Source organism: Armigeres subalbatus, chromosome 2 (assembly GCF_024139115.2).
Source record: "Armigeres subalbatus isolate Guangzhou_Male chromosome 2, GZ_Asu_2, whole genome shotgun sequence".
Classification (NCBI taxonomy): Eukaryota; Metazoa; Arthropoda; class Insecta; order Diptera; family Culicidae; genus Armigeres; species Armigeres subalbatus.
This window is the reverse complement of record NC_085140.1, coordinates 8,212,013-8,231,188: the sequence shown is the minus strand read 5'-3', so window position 1 is coordinate 8,231,188 and position 19,176 is coordinate 8,212,013. Positions and strand designations below refer to the sequence as shown.

Sequence of the window (19,176 nt, the reverse complement as noted above, 5' to 3'; positions counted from 1 at the left end):
TTTAATAAAATAATGTGGATAACTAATTGGCACGGCAAATGGTGGGTAAAGCGTACCATTGGTACTTCGCGTACCTGAAGGAATAAAATAGACCCCATCTTGCGATCCTTAGCCGCTTACCCAGCAACTCCTATCCCTACCTCCCCGTGGTGCTGGCCGGGATACGAGTAACCTTCAGTCTTCCCACGAACCTGAACTGAGTTCAACTTGAGTATAATTTTCTTCAGTTGCGTGCAGTTCCAAACCCGCATCGCTACCGTACTCAAGTTCGGGTGTATACCGTGTTCCGAGCGGTACATGTATAAACTGAAGTAGGTACAAAACTTCGGTTCGAACCGTGGTACACCAAACACAGACGAGCTATATCCGAACAAAAGATGAAGTATGTCACTGTCACTTTGACGAAAAGAAGCGAAAGGAGAATGGGAGAGGCTGTAAAGATAAGAGTTGAATGCTAGTGTTCTGATCCAACGTTCTTTTCATATGTCAAAAGAAAAGTTAGAATAATTTTGTTTTTATTTGTTTTATTTTCAGCAGAGAATCAAAAAGAATAATGTCGTGTTGTTGAAGTACAATCAAAAGCTGCAAAGATTCTTTATCCAAGAACTTTCTATAAATGTACAATTTGTTATAATATTTATGGATTATTACAATTATCAGTGGTTAAAATAAACGATAAATCAATAAAAGTAGGTAGACATTAAAAAAGGGAGATCAAATTTCAATACATGTTAAATTTTCATAGAAAAATCTTTCTATATTCAATATTACCTTGCAGTCAGTCATATTACCTAACAATTAGTCAGTCTATTTTAACTTTTTCCAACAAATATTGACATAATCTAACAGTTTTTCACTGTGAAATTCTGAAATAGATCTCAAATTAATAGTCGATTTACATAACTATGTTGAAATCGAAAAATAATTTAAATTCGCACATATGCGGTCAAGAACAGTGTTCTTGGTTTTAACTTCAATCAGTTTTACGCATCATATCATTTTTAAAAGCAAAGATATAAGGTGGACTTCAATTCAAAACTTGGATCATTCACATATCTGAATTTTTCTACTATTAATATAAATGTATTGTGTAATTATGTTCTATTTATATGAAATAATTGGAGTAAAAGAAAAAATGTCAAGTTTCCAGAGACCGACTTTGAAGTAAATCCTGCAACGTGCTATTTTTTTTAATTTAACCATCTATAAATGTAATAATAAATTAATAAATTATTTATGTTGAAGTCTACAAACTCATTATTTTTGGATAAAACTCAAATTCTACGATCATTTTGATACAGTTATCGAGGGGTGAGAATAGGGTTGAGAATAGGTCACTGTTTCAACAGCTTAGAATGTGTTTAGTGCAAGAAAATTAATTAATTATGAAAGTCCTTTTCGAACGATTTTGTTATCGACCTCTTGGCTGTCAGTAATGTCGATGGCGGTAATTGAAATAATCTTCATTTTTAATAAGTTTTAAATAAATATAAACATATAATATGATTGGAATCCAGTAACTTTTCCACGGCTAGATTCCATAAATTTCTAGCATTCACAATTTATCAAATCCTACAAGAACCATTTGTTTTTTTTTTGTAGATTTTTCTACACTTACATATATTATTAACAATAAACAAAACCTTATGCCTAACCTAACCTAATGTTTTACGTTTTCAATTTGCAAAATTAAATTACAAAATTGGTGTAATAATTTGTGCTATAAAAAGTAGATATTAAAAACAAGACGACCAATAATATTTACTTGCTATTTGATTGACGACATCACCAACTCCATCGAAAACATGTGTTGGCAGTCAAAAAGTTGCACCTAAACTGTTCGTATTTGCGGTGACAAATGTTGCACCTCCCGTGTATACCGTTCGGAATAAACGAACATAAGTGTGAAACACAGCACGTCAGCTGTACTGTACCCTTACCGTACCGAAGTTTGAACTTGGGTTTGAAAATGAACTCGAACGCAAGTTCGGGTTTGAGTACATCATCGTGCGTTGCGGTTCGAACGGAAGAAGAGAGTTCAAAAAGAGTACGCGTACTCTTGTACCGAGCGGGTTTGATGTTCGTTGGGAAGACTGGTAACCTTAGGGAAAATCGGGTAACCAACCCCGGTGGAAACTATGGTACTATAGTGACAGGGAAGGGGCGGTTTGCTCCTCTCCGGGGGTGCAAATCTTACTGAGCGTCTGTTCTCCATGTTAGGGCGGCTGATCATCGTCCGAGTGCCAGCGAGGGACTCTAAGTGAAACTGTGCACCATGGTCCACCGGGAATAAGGAGGCCCTGTCAGGCCCTGCAAGCAAGCCATTAAAAAAACATACGCAACGAACAATGAACAGAAGAGTACGGACCGGAACCATCGGCGGAGCCCGCTGCGACGAAAAGGGACTAGCGATTGGAAACTCGGTTCGTGGAACTGCAAATCTCTTCATCGGGAGCATACTCGCCGTTGTGCTCAAGGACCGTGGATTCGGCATCGTAGCGCTGCAGGAGGTTTGTTGGAACTTGGAAGGGATCAATGGTGCGAACGTTTAGAGGTAATCATACCATCTACCAGAGCTGCGGCAACACACAAGAGCTGGGAACAGCTTTTATAGTGATGGGCGATATGCAAAGGCGCGTGATCGGGTGGTGGCCGATCAATGAAAGAATGTGCAGGTTGAGGATCAAAGGCCGGTTCTTCAACTTCAGCATAATCAACGTCCATAGCCCACACTCCGGAAGCACTGATGATGATAAGGATGCATTATACGCGCAGCTGGAGCTTGAGTACGATAGCTGCCCAAGCCACGACGTCAAAATCATCATAGGAGATTTGAACGCTCAGGTTGGCCAAGAGGAGGAGTTTAAACCGACTATTGGAAAGTTCAGCGCTCACCGGCTGACGAACGAAAACGGCCTACGACTAATTGATTTCGCCGCCTCCAAGAATATGGCCATTCGCAGCACCTACTTCCAACACAGCCTCCCGTATCGGTACACCTGGAGATCACCACTGCAGACAGAATCACAAATCGACCACGTTCTGATTGATGGACGGCACTTCTCCGACAATATCGACGTCAGGACATATCGTGGCGCTAACATCGACTCTGACCACTATCTGATGATGGTTAAACTGCGCCCAAAACTATCCGTCATCAACAATGTTCGGTACCGACGACCGCCGCGGTACGACCTAAAACGACTGAAGCAACCTGATGTCGCCACTGCATACGCGCAGCATCTCGAGGCAGCGTTGCCGGAAGAGGGTGAGCTCGATGGGTCCCTCTTGAGGACTGCTGGAATATAGTTAAAGCAGCCATTAACGACGCAGCGGAGAACAACGTCGGATATGCGGGACGAAGTCGACGGAACGATTGGTTCGACGAAGAGTGCAGACAGATTCTGGAGGAGAAGGACGCAGCGCGGGCGGTCACGCTGCAGCAAGGTACCCGGCAGAACGTGAAACGTTATAGACGGAAGCGGAGACAGCAGACTCGCCTTTTTCAGGAGAAAAAATGCCGCCTGGAAGAAGCGGAGTGCGAGGAGATGGAACAGCTGTGCCGTTCTCAAGATACACGCAAGTTCTACCAGAAGCTCAACGCATCCCGAAAAGCCTTCGTGCCGCGAGCCGAAATGTGCCGGGATAAGGATGGGAGCATCTTGACGGACGAACGTGTGGTGATCGAAAGGTGGAAGCAGCACTACGAGGAACATTTCAATGGCGCTGAGAGTACAGGCAGTGAAAGTCAAGGCAGCGGAGGAGATGACTTCGTCAGTTCAGCGGACGATGGAAGCCAATCAGCTTTGAGGGAAGTTAAGGATGCAATTCAACAGCTAAAGACCAATAAAGCAGCTGGTAAGGATGGTATCGGAGCTGAGCTCATCAAGATGGGCCCGGAAAAGCTGGCCACTTGCCTGCACAAACTGATAGTCAGAATCTGGGAAAACGAACAGCTACCGGAGGAGTGGAAGAAAGGGGTTATATGCCCCATCTACAAGAAAGGCGACAAACTGGAGTGTGAGAACTTTCGAGCGATCACCATCCTTAATGCCGCCTACAAAGTGATATCCCAGATCATCTTCCGTCGTCTGTCACCATTAGTGAACGAGTTCGTGGGAAGTTATCAAGCCGGCTTCGATGACGGCCGCTCGATAACGGACCAGATCTTTACTGTACGGCAAATCCTTCAAAAATGCCGTGAATACCAGGTCCCAACGCACCATCTGTTCGTTGATTTCAAGGCGGCATACGACAGTATAGACCGCGTAGAGCTATGGAAAATTATGGACGAGAACAGCTTCCCTGGAAATCTTACCAGACTGATCAAAGCAACGGTGGATGGTGTGCAAAACTGTGTGAAGATCTCGGGCGAACACTCCAGTTCGTTCGAATCGCGCCGGGGGCTAAGACAAGGTGATGGACTTTTGTGCCTGTTGTTCAACATTGCGCTAGAAGGTGTCATGCGGAGAGCCGGGTGTAACAGCCGGGGTACGATTTTCAACAGATCCAGTCAATTTATTTGCTTCGCGGATGACATGGACATTGTCGGCCGAACATTTGCAAAGGTGGCAGAACTGTACACCCGCCTGAAACGTGAAGCAACAAAAGTTGGACTGGTGGTGAATGCGTCAAAGACAAAGTACATGCTTGTGGGTGGAACCGAGCGCGACAGGGTCCGCCTGGGAAGCAGTGTTACGATAGACGGGGATCCCTTTGAGGTGGTCGAGGAATTCGTCTACCTCGGATCCTTACTAACGGCTGACAACAACGTTAGTCGTGAAATACGAAGGCGCACCATCTGTGGAAGTCGGGCCTACTACGGGCTCCAGAAGAAACTGCGGTCGAAAAAGATTCGCCACCGCACCAAATGTGTCATGTACAAGACGTTAATAAGACCGGTAGTCCTCTACGGACATGAAACATGGACAATGCTCGAGGAGGACTTGCAAGCACTCGGAGTATTCGAGAGACGGGTGCTTATGACCATCTTTGGCGGTGTGCAAGAAGACGGTGTGTGGCGGCGAAGAATGAACCATGAGCTCGCCCAACTCTACGGCGAACCCAGTATCCAGAAGGTAGCTAAAGCCGGAAGGGTACGATGGGCAGGGCATGTTGCAAGAATGCCGGACAGCAACCCTGCAAAGATGGTGTTCGCTTCCGATCCGGCAGGTACGAGACGACGTGGAGCGCAGCGAGCGAGATGGGCAGACCAGGTGCAGAACGACTTGGCGAGCGTGGGGCGTATTCGAGGATGGAGAGATGCGGCCTCGAACCGTGTATTGTGGCGTCAAATTGTTGATTCAGTGTTATCTGTTTAGATGTAAACTAAATAAATGAAATGAATGTGGATAACTTATTTTCGATACAGTCCGTAAGCTAAACTTTAGCAATTAATTGGAAAATATTTACCGTTAAACATATGATCCATAGAATTAAAAAAATTGAGACTCAATAATTGGTATAGTTTTATTGGCCTTCTTTCCAAGCGTATCGGAACAGTGGCAAAATCGGAATAATTTTCTTAGACGATTTTTGAAGCTAAAATTTGAATAAAAATGATTTATTGCTGGTAAAATGTGAGATTTTCAGGATATAACCTTTTTTAATGCTAAAGGACTGTCCATAAACCACGTGAACATGCTAGTGGCTGGCAGGGGTTAGTTTAAAGACATAGGAAATATATATTTATCATCAATGGTGACTGGTTGAGGTTCCTGACAAGTAAGGAGTGCATCAAGGGAACGTCCATAAATGATCCCTCCTCCATTCATTGTCCCACTTTTTGTATGAAATTTCATATAAATTGATATGAGTAGTCACACTTTTAGAAACCCTCTCTTCCTCTCCTCCGCGTGACGTAATTTATGAACATTCCCTAAGATAAGGTGGCATCCGTTGATAACATAACAATAAATTTGAAAATATTTGACCTCCTTAACCCTTTCGGGACGGATGGGTAATATATGCCCAGCGTTTGAGATTGGCTTATGACTTATGACTAGGATTATGAACCCCATGAAGGGAAGACCCGCTTGGACGAAACCCATTCAACCGAGAGCCATTAGGGCGAATGGGCGAATGCCACTAGGTCAAACAAACCATTATGCCGAACTGGAAATCTGGCCGAATAGGTCACTTGGCCGAATAGGTCATTTAGCCGAATAGGACATTTGGTCGAATAGGAAATTTGGTCGAATAGGACATTTGGCCGAATAGGTCGCTTGGCTGAAAAGGTTATTCGGCCGAACAGATCATTTGACCGAATAGGTCATTTGAAAAGTATGAAATGAGGTGTGAAAAATGAGACTTCTCACTATTTATTTCGAACTTCTCACTGGGAAAAGTAAGTAGTGCGAAGTTGGTAGCGAGCGTTTCACTGCTCATTTCTCATTGTAAATAGTGAGAAGCGAAAAGTTAGTAGTGAGATGTCTCACCATTGACTTCGCGCTTCTCACTTTTTACAGCGAGAAGAGAGAAATGAGGAGTGAGAAGTGAGACGTCTCACTTTTCACTCCTTATTTCTCTCATTTCACTGTAAAAAGTGAGTAGCGCAAAGTGGATAGTGGAACGCCTTATTACTTACTTCGCGCTTCTCACTTTTCAGTTAGAAGTGAGAGATGAGGAGTGAGATGTCTCACTTTGCGCTTCTCATTTTTTACAGTGAGAAGTGAGAAATGAGGAGTGATAAGTGAGACTATACGGCCAAATGACGTGTTCGGTCAAATAACCCATTCAGCCTAATGATCTGTTTGGCTAAATATCCTATTCGGCCTGATAACCTATTCGTAAAAATTACCTTTTCAGCCTATATGACTATATGACATTTTGGCCAAATGACTTTCGGCCTAATGGTCTGTTCGACCAAATTAGTATATTCGGCCGAATAACTTTCAGCCTAGTGGCCTTCGGCCGAAGGGTATTCGGTGCTTACTTCTACTCGCTTGTTGCGCTTAATGCTTAGGTACACAGAAAGAAAGAACATTGTTTCTTTAAATATGTTGTACTTTACAATTGAAAAGTGTGATATTTTGTTCAAATTAAAAGTGAAATTGTATACCGCAAAAGTTAGTTTATCATTCTAAAAGTATATTTTATCGGTTCTGTTCATTTATTTAAAAGTTCAGACTTTCACTGTTAAAACTGTAGAACTGTCAAATCGCACCATAAAAAATTCAGCAAAAGCAGCACAAGGCATTAGATCAGGGCACCCCAAGAAAAAATAAATACATTTTCATTTAAATTAATGGATTGTCTGTTTTGAAACATTGAAAATAACATGGTGAATACACTTCAAAATATTACAAAATGGGATCTAATCTTTATTGAATTATCTTTCAAATCTAAACCAACAAGAAGGCTTTAAAAATTAGCAACACGCTTTTTAAAAGTGTAATGCAATTCCAGTATGCCAAAATGTCAGAATCATTTCTTACAGTGTATTCATCCGCAGTCAAAAGTTTCCCGCACCCGGTCTTCTCAGTTTTATTATTTATTCATCCGTCGCGAGTGGCAAGCGTTTGAACACCGCTAAAAAACGTCGCAACCCGAAAAACGTCGCAACCCGCTGAAGTGCTACTGATTCCAACGAAGGAACGGATACTATTTATTTAAATCATCCGGTTAGTTCAATTGACATTTGGCTTATTTCTCAGCTTCGTAATAAATGCAAACCATTTTTTCTATTTTCACAGGACCACTGGCTGACAAAGGAACCGTTGAGGACAAGGCGGCTCACCCAAAGAGGCCTTCAGCAACCGGATAGGAGCAATGGATATTCATATAACGGCACTGTGGAAGCCGAGAAACAGGTTCGTTTGATTAATAACATTGAATATACCGCTTCGTTATTATCGTTGTTTATTTTTCAGGTTCAAAATGCCGGGAAATCGTTGAACCAAATAGTTCATCGACGAAGAAGCAGATTATGTGGCCAAATTATCAACGTGCAAACGTAAACACAAGTTCAAAATGAAATAGAAATAAACATATTTTCCATGATGTAAAAACTATTCATACAAACTTTGGGGTGGAGGAAAAACTCCGTGGGAAGGGGGTGACTTGGGCAAGAGACAGGGTTAATTAAAACGTCATTTCATATTATAATAATGAACTTTTTTCATAGTGTGTCTATTTTGATTTCACAGCTCCACAATATTATTTTAAAAGTTTTGTACTTTTATTTTCAGAACTGCATGCCACTTTTAAAACCTGGGTATAACGAAAGTTTTTGTACTTTTATTTTGAGCACACCGAACTCTCTACGAAAAAGAACCAACGCAACTTTTTATTTTAACCAACGTTTTTTTTTAATTTGATAAATGATTTTTCTTTCTGTGTATAAACTTGAAGAGCCAGGAGCTACCATTTCCTTGATCTTCATTCAACAATTTTAATTTTAAGAAATGTCTCTTCTCCGTGGAAACTTGATGTTGCTGAGAGCTTGGAAAGCAGGTACAGGTACAAACGCGGTTGTTGAATAAATATCAAGGAAATGGTAGCTCCTGGCTCTTCAAGTCTATACCTACGCATTAAGCGCAAAAAGCGAGTAGAAGTAAGCACCGTAGTAAATGTAACTAGATAAGTACCTAGATAAATTATTATTCCTACGCATAGTATAAATTGTGTAAGCTGCGATCATTTTCTTCAAGTCGAGTCAAGTACGAGACACTGAAGACGGCCTTACTGTTGAGGTCGAAATACGTATCTGTCAAGATACAATTAAGTGGTGGAATTCAATGGGATTGTATAAACTCGTCTTATGACAAGTGATTTCGTGGGACTAATTGATCATATAAAGGAACATCTATAAATTACGTAATGCATATAGAAGGGGTGGGGAGGTTTCTGAACACAAAATTTGCAGATGCTTCATACAAAAAGTGTGACATAGTGGCGGTTGGAAATTGCAATTTTTTTTAGTTATGTAATTAATGCATCATCCCTAACACAAAGACAAATGATAATATAATTGGTTTATCGGATTAATGTTTTCAATATAAACAAGCTGGACATGTAGTACATATAATGCCGCGATTCGCATAAGAGTCCCATGTCGATTTTTGATGATTTTGATTTTCTTGCAGAAATAAGCTTAAAATTGTATCCTTTTAAAGAAAAACTGATAAAATAGTTGACTTCGTCCTAGAAATTTGAAAATCAAAACCTACTTGGGTTGTCCCATCTTGATATTCATTTGCATAACAGTCACATTCCATATTTTGATACACTTTTGCACAAAACGTAAATATAATTATGGTCCATTTAATAGTTCCATAGCCATGTATACTGATGAAGAATATTATGCCAAATTTTCAGAAAGATTGCAAATTCTATCAATTTATTAGATTTTTTTGTATTTCTCCATGTAAACCGAGTTTGAAAAATTCAACGGCCTATTACTCAAGTTGAAGAAAACTGACATGGGACGCTTATGCGAATAGGGGCAATATACCGAAAGAGAAACCAGCAAAAGTGATGTTAAGCAGAGAACCTTGAAGAGGACGTCGGTTCCGTGATGAGTCCTGGTTATAATAATGTATATGATTTGTTTAAAAATTCAGATTTTCATTGCTTAAAAAATTTAATTTCTAACGAACGTCTAATTTTTGCGTTTATCAAACTGATTTATGACACCTGTGACCATCTCAGACAACTCGATTTCAGTGTGAAATAATTATCATGCGATTTGTCAAAACCATCGTGCTTGCCAATGTTTAGGTTGTACTCTATGTAAGATTTTGTAAAATAATGTATTGTAATTATGGTAATAATAATTTAAAAGCGGATTAAAGTGAATGAACTGTCTTGCAAGTAGGGTAAATGCTTCCATATTATTAACAGCCTGTATATTAATCACAACCGTTGATAAACCAAATTAAAAATCAATTTAATTACAATATCTAACATCGAATTTATCCACACAATTATGAATGGAACACATTCTTTAATGTTTGGAATATTATTCAAAATTTTGTTTAACTAATGTTTTTTTTTCATTTTCCTACCTGTTAACCCTTTATAAGGCAGTGGCAACTATACGTACGAGACACTGAAGGCGACCTTACTGTTGAGGTCAAAATACGTATTTGTCAAGGTACAATCAAGTGGTGGAATTAAATGGGATGGTACAAACTCGTCTTATGACAAGTGAAGAAATTCCACTAAAAAGCTCAAAATAAATTTCCTAACATTCTTATATTATTATCATAAGATTATAACCATTATAACATTAGTTAAGCTGGATGACAACCTGCTTGAACAACCCGATGACCTCGATAGATTCCACATTCAGTAGGTAAACTACGAATATCAATGTTCGTTTAAAAACACATATAGGGGTACATACTGCGAGACGCACTGCTCCTCACCAACAAGCTCATCGCAACATCTGATTTTTGTTTTCAAACTCGTTCCGGGAGCCACCATGTTTGAAAACAGCCTCAGTGAGAAAAACATCAGCAGGTTACCTCAATGGGTGGCCTCTTTGTTGTACTTTTCTGCTAAATTTTATTCCCCAATAATGCACTTACCCAATCGTTTCCGGAAGTTCTGGGATTACAGTCGGTTCGAATCTTTTCGCCCAATCGTGCCTGCACGATAATTTGGGCCGATTTCATGGTCAGAATTTTGACAAACTTCTCCAAATTGCCTTTGTCTAAAACTCCTGCCTGGGTCGCCATCTCCGCCGTTCGATTGTGATTCACTGTTTTGCACTTGAATTTCCGAGTGAAAAATCACCGTGTTTAGAATTTAAATCACTTCACGTCTGCACGTTACCCAACTAGCCTTGCATCGGTACACAATAAAAGCACTCGCGACCGCGAAATTGCCAATTTTGGAAGAATTTTCACAAGCGCTACTTTACAAACAACGAGAACTCGAACCACCGAATTACACAAGAAGGGAGCGCAGTAGAAAACATTCGCAGTTTGCAGTTTGACGTTTGACAGCGAAAAAAGAAAACAATCATCATCATCATCATTCACCGTCATCGCGTTAGACAGGCGAAACGGCTTTGAGGTCGAAATTCGTAATGGTCGAAAATGGCTGTACCGAGCACGGAAAATTAAATTTGACCGTCTTGATTCGAATGCCGAACGTGAATAAATGGGGAAACAAAAGATATTTTAGTTATTGTCAGTTTCGCTGGTAACAAAACGCGCCGATCACTTTTTAAGCACCTTTAAAATCGTCGCCAATATCATTATTTTCAATCTGTGGTAGTTCAAAGTCAAATTATGAAAATATGCATGAAAAATAGTACTAAATTTCGGGAAATAATGTGATTATTGAAATCAAACCATTTTTGTTCACAGTTGATCTGACAGATCTTATGGCCATTTTTGCTGGCGTCGATTTCGGCGACGATTTGCTTTGCGACGATTTCAAATCGTCGCGGCCGATAAGGTGGGAAATTGATAATACTAGATAAAGATTGTCGCTGTCGTCGCTGTCCGGAACATCTTTTGCTGGTGAGGATAGGGGAGCTAAATGCCAAAGAAGGAAAATCCATACGATTTGACAGGTATGTACCACACATGTTTCGGACAGCAGAACAAAGGGAACCGAAGCGACAATCTTTATCTAGTAACTAAAATATCTTTTGGGGAAACGCAATGGAGTGCGGCAACGGAACGGCAACGGCAGGATGCGGCAGCTGTCACTTTTGAATTAGGTTCTGCAGCATCTGTATGTAACCTCAAACTGATGACAGATTAGTAGTACTTCGCGTTGGACTCGGCGGCAGCCAACCAATCACGAAGTCGAACCTTGTCGGAGTCCTCGTCGGAGTCAGTGGATAGTACTACTGAACTGTCAAAAAAGTTCATTCGACGAGGACCGAATTCTTTAGTGACGTCATGCTGCAGAACCTAATACACGGCAGTATATGGAACGGCACGCAATGATGCGGTACGGCAGATGCGGAATGTACTAAAACCGCATATTTTTTGAAAATTTTCAAAAAATGCGGCAGCGGTATTGCAGAAAGATTTGTTTACTGTTAGCATGAAGTGATTTTATTAAAATTTGAATTATTTTCAATAGCAGAGAACTGCAGAGAAAGCATAATCAGGACCACTTCAAACTGGGTTGCTGAAAATGAATAAAATTATTTATGGAAATCGAGAAAACCTCGAAGAAATATCAATATATTATCAAATATTATATCAATCATAAAATCGTCGTTCTACTTGTCTTTGTCCAACAAGTAAATCCAATATCAAGAGAACATCCACTATTCATCCAAAATAAATCCCTGGAATTTTGAAGTAAAAAGCACATTTCCAAAAATTTGGAAGGGAAACATTGAGTTCCCAGATCCCTTGTATTTCCGAGAAAAATTCCATGTGAAATTTTCTCCGAATTTACCATGAAAATTAACTTGAGTTTTGTTGGATAATTATTCTGAATTTGCAAGGGAATTCCTCTGTTTTTTAATGAAAAATTCCAATGAAATTCCAAACAAAATACCAAGAGAAATTCCTCTCAAATATCAGGAGAAAACCTCCTGAAACTCCGATGGAAATTCATCTAAATGGATGAAAATCCAAAATAAAAAAAAATTCTTAATTTATTAGGAACTTACTAGGAATTCTCACTTCCTTCGAGAGGTCCTCCGCAGGAATTCTTTCGAAAGATCCTACAAGAATTCCTCCGGAAATCCTCTAGGTATTCTTTTGGAACTTCCTCCAGGGATTCCTTCGGAAAATAATCCAGAAATTCCTTCAGAAGTTCCCCAGATTGCTTCGGAGGATCCTCCAGGAATTTCTTTGAAAATTCCTCCATTAATTCCTTCGGAAGTTCCTCCAAGAATTCCTTCGGAAGTCCCTCCAGGAATTCCTTCGGAAGTTTTCTTCCAGAAATTCCTTCGGAAGTTTTCTTCCAGAAATTCCTTCGGAAGTTTTCTTCCAGAAATTCCTTCGGAAGTTTTCTTCCAGAAATTCCTTCGGAAGTTTTCTTCCAGAAATTCCTTCGAAAGTTTTCTTCCAGGAATTCCTTCGAAAGTTTTATTCAAGAATTCCTTCGGAAGTTTTCTTCCAGAAATTCCTTCAGAAGTTTTCTTCCAGAAATTTCGGAGGTTTTCTCCAGGTTCTCTCCTTCGAAAGTTCCTCCAGGAATTCCATCGGAAGTTCCTCCAGGAATTCCCCCGGCAGTTCCTCCAGGAATTTCTTTGGAAGTTCCTCCAGGAATTCCTTCGAAAGTTCCTCCAGAAATTCCCCCGGCAGTTCCTCCAGGAATTTCTTTGGAAGCTCCTCCAGGAATTCCTTCGTAAGTTCCGGTTGAATTCCTGAAGGAACTTACGGTGGAATTCCTGGAGGAACTTCCGGGGGAATTCCTGGAGGAACTTCCGGGGGAATTCCTTTAAGAACTTTCAGAGGAATTCCTGGAGGAACTTCCAGGGGAATTCCTGGAGGAACTTCCGGGAGGAACTTCCGGAGGAATTCCTAGAGAAATTCCTGAAGGAACTTTCCGGAGGAATTCTGGAGGAACTTCCGGAGAGCTTCCTGGAGGAACTACCGGAGCAATGCCTGGAGGAACTTCCGGAAGCATTCCTGGAGAAACTTCCCGAGCATTCCTGGAGAAACTTCCGGAGCATTCCTAAAGGAACTTCCGTAAGCATTCCTGGAGGAACTTCCGGAAGCGTTCTTGAAGGAACTTCCGGAAGCGTTCCTGGAGGAACTTCCGGAAGCGTTCCAGGAGGAGCTTCCGGAAGCGTTCCTGGAGGAACTTCCGGAAGCGTTCTTGAAGGTGCTGCCGGAGGCATTCCTGGAGTAACTTTCGGAAGAACTCTAGGAGGAACTTCTGAAAAAAAATCCTGAAGGAACTTCTTAAGGAACTCCTGAAGGAATTACTGGAGGAACTTCCGAAGGAATCTAGAAAAACTTCCGAAGGAACTCCTGGGGGAAAATCCGGAGGAATTTCTGGAAGAACTTCCGGAGGAGCTCTTGGAGGAATTTCCGGAAGAACTTCTGTAGGAATTTCCGGAGCAATTCTTGGAGGAATTACTGGAGAAACTACATTAGGAATTTCTTGTGGAACTCTTGGAGGAACTTCCGGAGGAACTCTTGGAGGAACTTTCGAAGGAACTCTTGGGGAAACTTATGAAGGAACTTTCGAAGGGATCTTGAGGAATTTGCGGTGGAATTCCTGGAGGAATTCGTGGAGAAGCATTCGGAGGAATTCCCGAGGAACTCCATTAGAAATTTCTTGAGGAACTCTAGCTTTCGAAAGAATCTTGAGGAACGTCCGGTGGAATTCTTGGACTTTCGCAAAAACTTTCGAAATAATTTCTTGATGAACTTACAGTGCATTTCCCGAAGGAACTTTAGAAGGGATTTGTGGTGGATCTTCTGGAGAAATTGGTGATGGAGCTTTCTTATCGGAATTATGTACAATACTACTGAGCCAGGGGAAACGCAATGGATAGTGCGGCAACGGAACGGCAAGCGGTTTGTCGACGGTTTGTACTAAAAAACCGCATCACTGCCGCTGTTGCAAAACGCAATGCATGCGGATTTGCATTACAGGTTCCATATGATGTTTCAAGTTTTGAAGAAATTCTTTGACCGATTTTGAACTAACATCGGGTGAATTTTTCAGGCCGGTTTACAAGTGCAGCACTTTTTCGACTTTTGTTTTCGATTTTTAAAATAGATACCCGGATAAAAAATATAATTAAAATATCATAAATTTTACTGTAACAACCAACCCCGTGGCAAGGTATGCTTTTCAGCGTAGCGAACATCTTAATGAATATGTCCAGCATACAATTTGAAAAGTACTTCTCCCGAATCGTGCGTTTACAAGCAACTAGATTTTATCCCAAATATTGCTGGCTACACATTTTCAATTTGTTCAAAAATAATACCAGTTATTATAGGCATGTAAATGTAATCCTAAAACATCTTTCTGTACACCATTTATTACATTTCAGTTTCACTTTTGAATATTGTTCGATTTGCATCCCCGGACAATTTCAACTGTGATGCTCATCACAGTACAAACAATAATAATATCTTTTGTTTGATTCGGAGCGGGAGAACACGTTACGAAATATGATTTCGTGTAGCGTTTGATTTCACCTATGGATTCGTTCCAATTCGTAAGTTTATTGTATTTTATCATCAAATAACATAATTCCCGTGGTCGAAGATGTAAATCTTGTAAATTATTTCGAAAACAATTTTCAGATTTAACCAAAACAAATAATAAACAAAACATATGATGTTTATTTTCATACAATAACAACGGACGGTAATGAGCTACCGTCCGTGGACATGGTGGCTATTGTCAAACCCATTCTGATAGTATAGGACGCCAGGGGGGTGGTAACAACACCATGTAAAACGAAGGATTTACCATTAAATATAATGGAATTTTAACAATTAAATCACATAGGAAATAATGGTTTTCCACGATAAAATGAATGGTAAATGGGACTTTAACAATAAAAAAGGGGGGTTGTTATGTATCTTTACAATAAAAAAATCGAAAATTTTCCATACATTTTTCAGAGCAAAACAATTGATTCAACGGTTCTCCAATGGGACGATTTAGAGACACAAAACAATAGAAAATAATGTATGTTAAATGTTTTCTCTCACTTCTTTTTATTGTTTTACAGTAGAAATATAATGAAATTTAGAATACATTTTACTCTAATATTACAATAAAAATACAATACAACTTTATGTCCTACAATTTATTTTAATTCAATTTAATTTTATTTTAGTATAGGCTTAATGTTCAATCTGTTTGAACTTCAATTAATTGCATATTATTCGGCAACTCGGCCGTACGAAAACCATTTTTTTGTTAAATATCTTGGATGTACATATGCGCAGCACATGTTTCGAAATGGGCAAATTGATATGAAATTTTGCGAAAAAGAATCTACGTGTCTTGGAGGGACTTGAACCCGCAACCACCTACTGCAACCCTCCAAGACACGTCGATTCTTTTTCGCAAATTTCATATCAATTTGTCCATTTCGAAACATATGCTGTGCATATGCACAGCCAAGATATTTAACAAAAAAATGTTTGAACTTAATTTTACTTTAATTTCAATTCAATGTGATTCAACAATAATTTTAATTTTAATTTAATTCCAATTTACTTTAATTTTATTTGAATTCAATTTAAATTTTGTTTTAATCCAGTTTTTGTTCGATTTCAAATTAGTTTTCATTCAATCAAAAATTTAATGTGTTAGTATTTATTGTTGTTTGGCGCTTTGCTTTTACTTAGTCACTGATGCATTGACGTTAAAATCAAATGCGCCGATCATGCACCCCGCTATACTCGCTGAGCACGGTGTAATTTCAGCCACCAGGAAAGAGAGCTTGATGTCTCCTATAGGACTTACATACGACTTGTTTTTTCTTGAGTGGGTGAATCGAAGTTAGTCGTTTTCTCTAACACATCAGGTTATGTGTGAACCTGTAAAAAATGTAAATTATAAAAGCATGTCAGTTTTCTTATATAAAGTACTTCGAAAAAAAGGAAAAGTTACCTGTATCAGTTATTATTGTATCTAATTGGTAAGATAGGCCAATAATAGCTGCCGAACGATATTCAGTCTTACGTGGTTTTACCACAAACTTTCTTCTGAAAAGGAACAAAAATGTTCCGAACTGCTTCGGCGGTGGAAATTAAGAACCCCTTCCTAAAGGTACTTTTAAAAGTTCTCCCGCATCAAAATCATCCGGTATTATGATGTTAACATTATAGATACTCACCACGACACAGCAGCCTATGATCCGCCGTTTGCCCACTCCCAGAATCCGTATAATGAAGGGACACTTCTTACACCACAACATCAGTTTCATTTTTTCATTCCACTAATCATAAACAAAAAGTACACGCTCAAATAAATCCAGCCAATCTCCGTGTGACGCCGGTGACTTACGGATTTTTCGGATGTAGAAAACATACACTGTAGAACTGTGGTCTAGAACTAACTTTATTACTAATGCTAAGCCGTATATATAAATGAATGTACAATATATTCTACCTGATTTTGACTCATTATCTTTTGGGTCCCTTTCTTATTATCTCTACTTTGTTATCGCCGCCACTATCGGTGCGTCACTATTTTTGTTACAATTTATGGGTCTCTTTCTTGGTCCTTCGTAGAAGATTAGTTTATGACATAATTGTCTCGGTAGCAGAGAATTATCAACTATGCGCATATTGCAACTAACAATATGCCATGCGGTGCGCGCTGTATAGCTTAACGAAAATGACAACTTGAGTTTGAAATGCAAATTGATTGATTCGCGTTCGTTACATTCCGGACCCCGTAAATCTACTAGATTTACAATAATAACTGTCGATAAGCGATTTATTACTTATTATGAAATGATATTGATATTGTCTTTTACTTAGGACTAGACATTTGTGTTGATTTTTGGATACACATTTCCTCTATACAGGTTCATTTCTGTTTCTTCTGTTTCATTGTTTGGTTGTTGATTCTCTTCTGAACATCTATTATTTTCCATTTTGTTTACTGTCTCCCTTCTAATGTTTTTATGCGACAAAAAATTAGTTAATGAGTCCCAGAATGATGCTATTAGTTTCCAACTGAAACCATAGATGTCATATAATATCTGACTATGTATGCTTGTATCAACAATAAATTTTAAACCTCGAGCGAATAGGTAAATACTGATGAATGTTGACGTAGTGTTTCCCAACCATGTGCTCCAAGACAACACTTTGTTCCAGTACTTATGTATTGCACCATCAATTATTTTCTCAGATAATAAAGCATCAAATCTAAAGCCTTGAGTATTAGGATTTTGTCCAGCTAAAATTTTATAAACTACAGAAGATGCTACACGTCTTTCGCCTTGTTCATATATCATGTTCCTCATTTTGACCAAACTGTTGGAATCATAAACCCCACTCTCCATTAAGTTTGGCAATGGCGTGTATGACCAGCTGGTAACAATATCAGTTGATAGTTTACTTGGCGCAGTGGTTTCTCGTAATCTTCCATCTGTGGTATACCATCTGCTCCCAAATTTGAATTTGGCAGGAAGTAGAGGAGTACACTCTATTTCTGTTCCTAATGTTTGTAAAACGCGTGTAACTGGAGCTAAAACATTGACACATTATTGTAAAGAACAGGAATTTCTTGATAACATTGCTCAGTAAATCTTGGTGTAATGTAAACAGGTTTACACTCCAAAACGTGCAAAACTTCGCCAGCGACTACTGCTGTGTAACCATTTCTCTTCGTTATGCTGCTGACGAATTCATTCGGGTTAAGCCTAGCCAGTGTAAGCTTAGTTTCTAAAAGAACTTTATCTAATTTACACATTTCAGCCATAACCATATTGTAAATATCATTTAAAGATTGACCAATGTAACTTTCTACGAGAGTAATTTTGGAATTAAAATAAGTAAACAAATCCAATTTTTTTCCACTGTTTGCTTTTCTTGTAAATGGAGATCTAATACTCTGTGTTTCAATTATTAAAATTCTAGGATGATCAGTAGTAAATCCGTTGTAACCACAAATGCGAGTATCTTCTCGTGTTTTGATCGAAAATACTTGCGTTTCTGAAATAGTGCTGTAAACTACTGAATGAGTTTTCTTTATATTACCCTCTAAACTTGTAGTTTTATTGACAAGTCCTTCATAAATTACTTCAAATTCAGTTGTTTCACAGGACTGATTCAAGTCTACATTCAGGTCAAATAACCTTCTTCGGAATCTAGACATGTTCCAATCGAATACGTACACATTAAACCATTTTCAAAATATCTGATCATTTTCAAGGTCAATATTTGCAATATAATCGTATAGAGCAATCTCGTACTCATAATAAACTAGTGCCCCAGTCCATGTATAGAATGGTGTACTATATGTGCCTCCGTTGCATGAATTTCCAGTCACGCTACCTACAATAAGCGTTTCACCCCTTGTAGTGGAATTTAACTTCAGCTCATTAATTTGTCTGTCATGAGTCAGCGATACCATTCCTAAAGCGTGTACCTTTGTACATTCCTCTGAATTGAATTCTTTGACGATGTAAGAATATCCATACTGATAATCTGAAGTATGCGAAAATGAGCCACAATGTCTTATGGACCTTCGAATTATTACCTTACATTGAAGAACTTTAGTTAAACTTTTTACATTCCTTTGTAAAACCTGTAT

At 39.2% G+C, this 19,176-nt stretch overlaps 1 protein-coding gene and 2 long non-coding RNA genes across 3 annotated transcripts in view; 1 reads left to right on the top strand and 2 right to left on the bottom strand.

Annotated features, from left to right (window-relative positions):
* Nucleotides 1-10,923, bottom strand: part of LOC134217634 (autophagy-related protein 13 homolog) — a 169,722-nt gene extending 158,799 nt beyond the window's left edge. The window contains exon 1 of the mRNA XM_062696438.1: nucleotides 10,533-10,923. Within this exon, the coding sequence (XP_062552422.1) occupies nucleotides 10,533-10,682 (150 nt within the window). The 5' untranslated portion in view covers nucleotides 10,683-10,923. The remainder of the gene's footprint in view (nucleotides 1-10,532) is intronic.
* On the top strand, nucleotides 7,471-8,012 carry LOC134214004 (uncharacterized). Its single transcript, XR_009979597.1, has 3 exons — nucleotides 7,471-7,622; nucleotides 7,695-7,811; nucleotides 7,872-8,012. It is a non-coding gene; the product is annotated as an uncharacterized LOC134214004 (long non-coding RNA).
* Nucleotides 10,924-16,167: 5,244 nt separating the features above from the next.
* LOC134214003 (uncharacterized) lies at nucleotides 16,168-17,163 on the bottom strand. Its single transcript, XR_009979596.1, has 3 exons — nucleotides 16,745-17,163; nucleotides 16,519-16,639; nucleotides 16,168-16,445 (listed from the first exon to the last, which is right to left on the bottom strand). It is a non-coding gene; the product is annotated as an uncharacterized LOC134214003 (long non-coding RNA).
* Nucleotides 17,164-19,176: the final 2,013 nt, after the last annotated feature.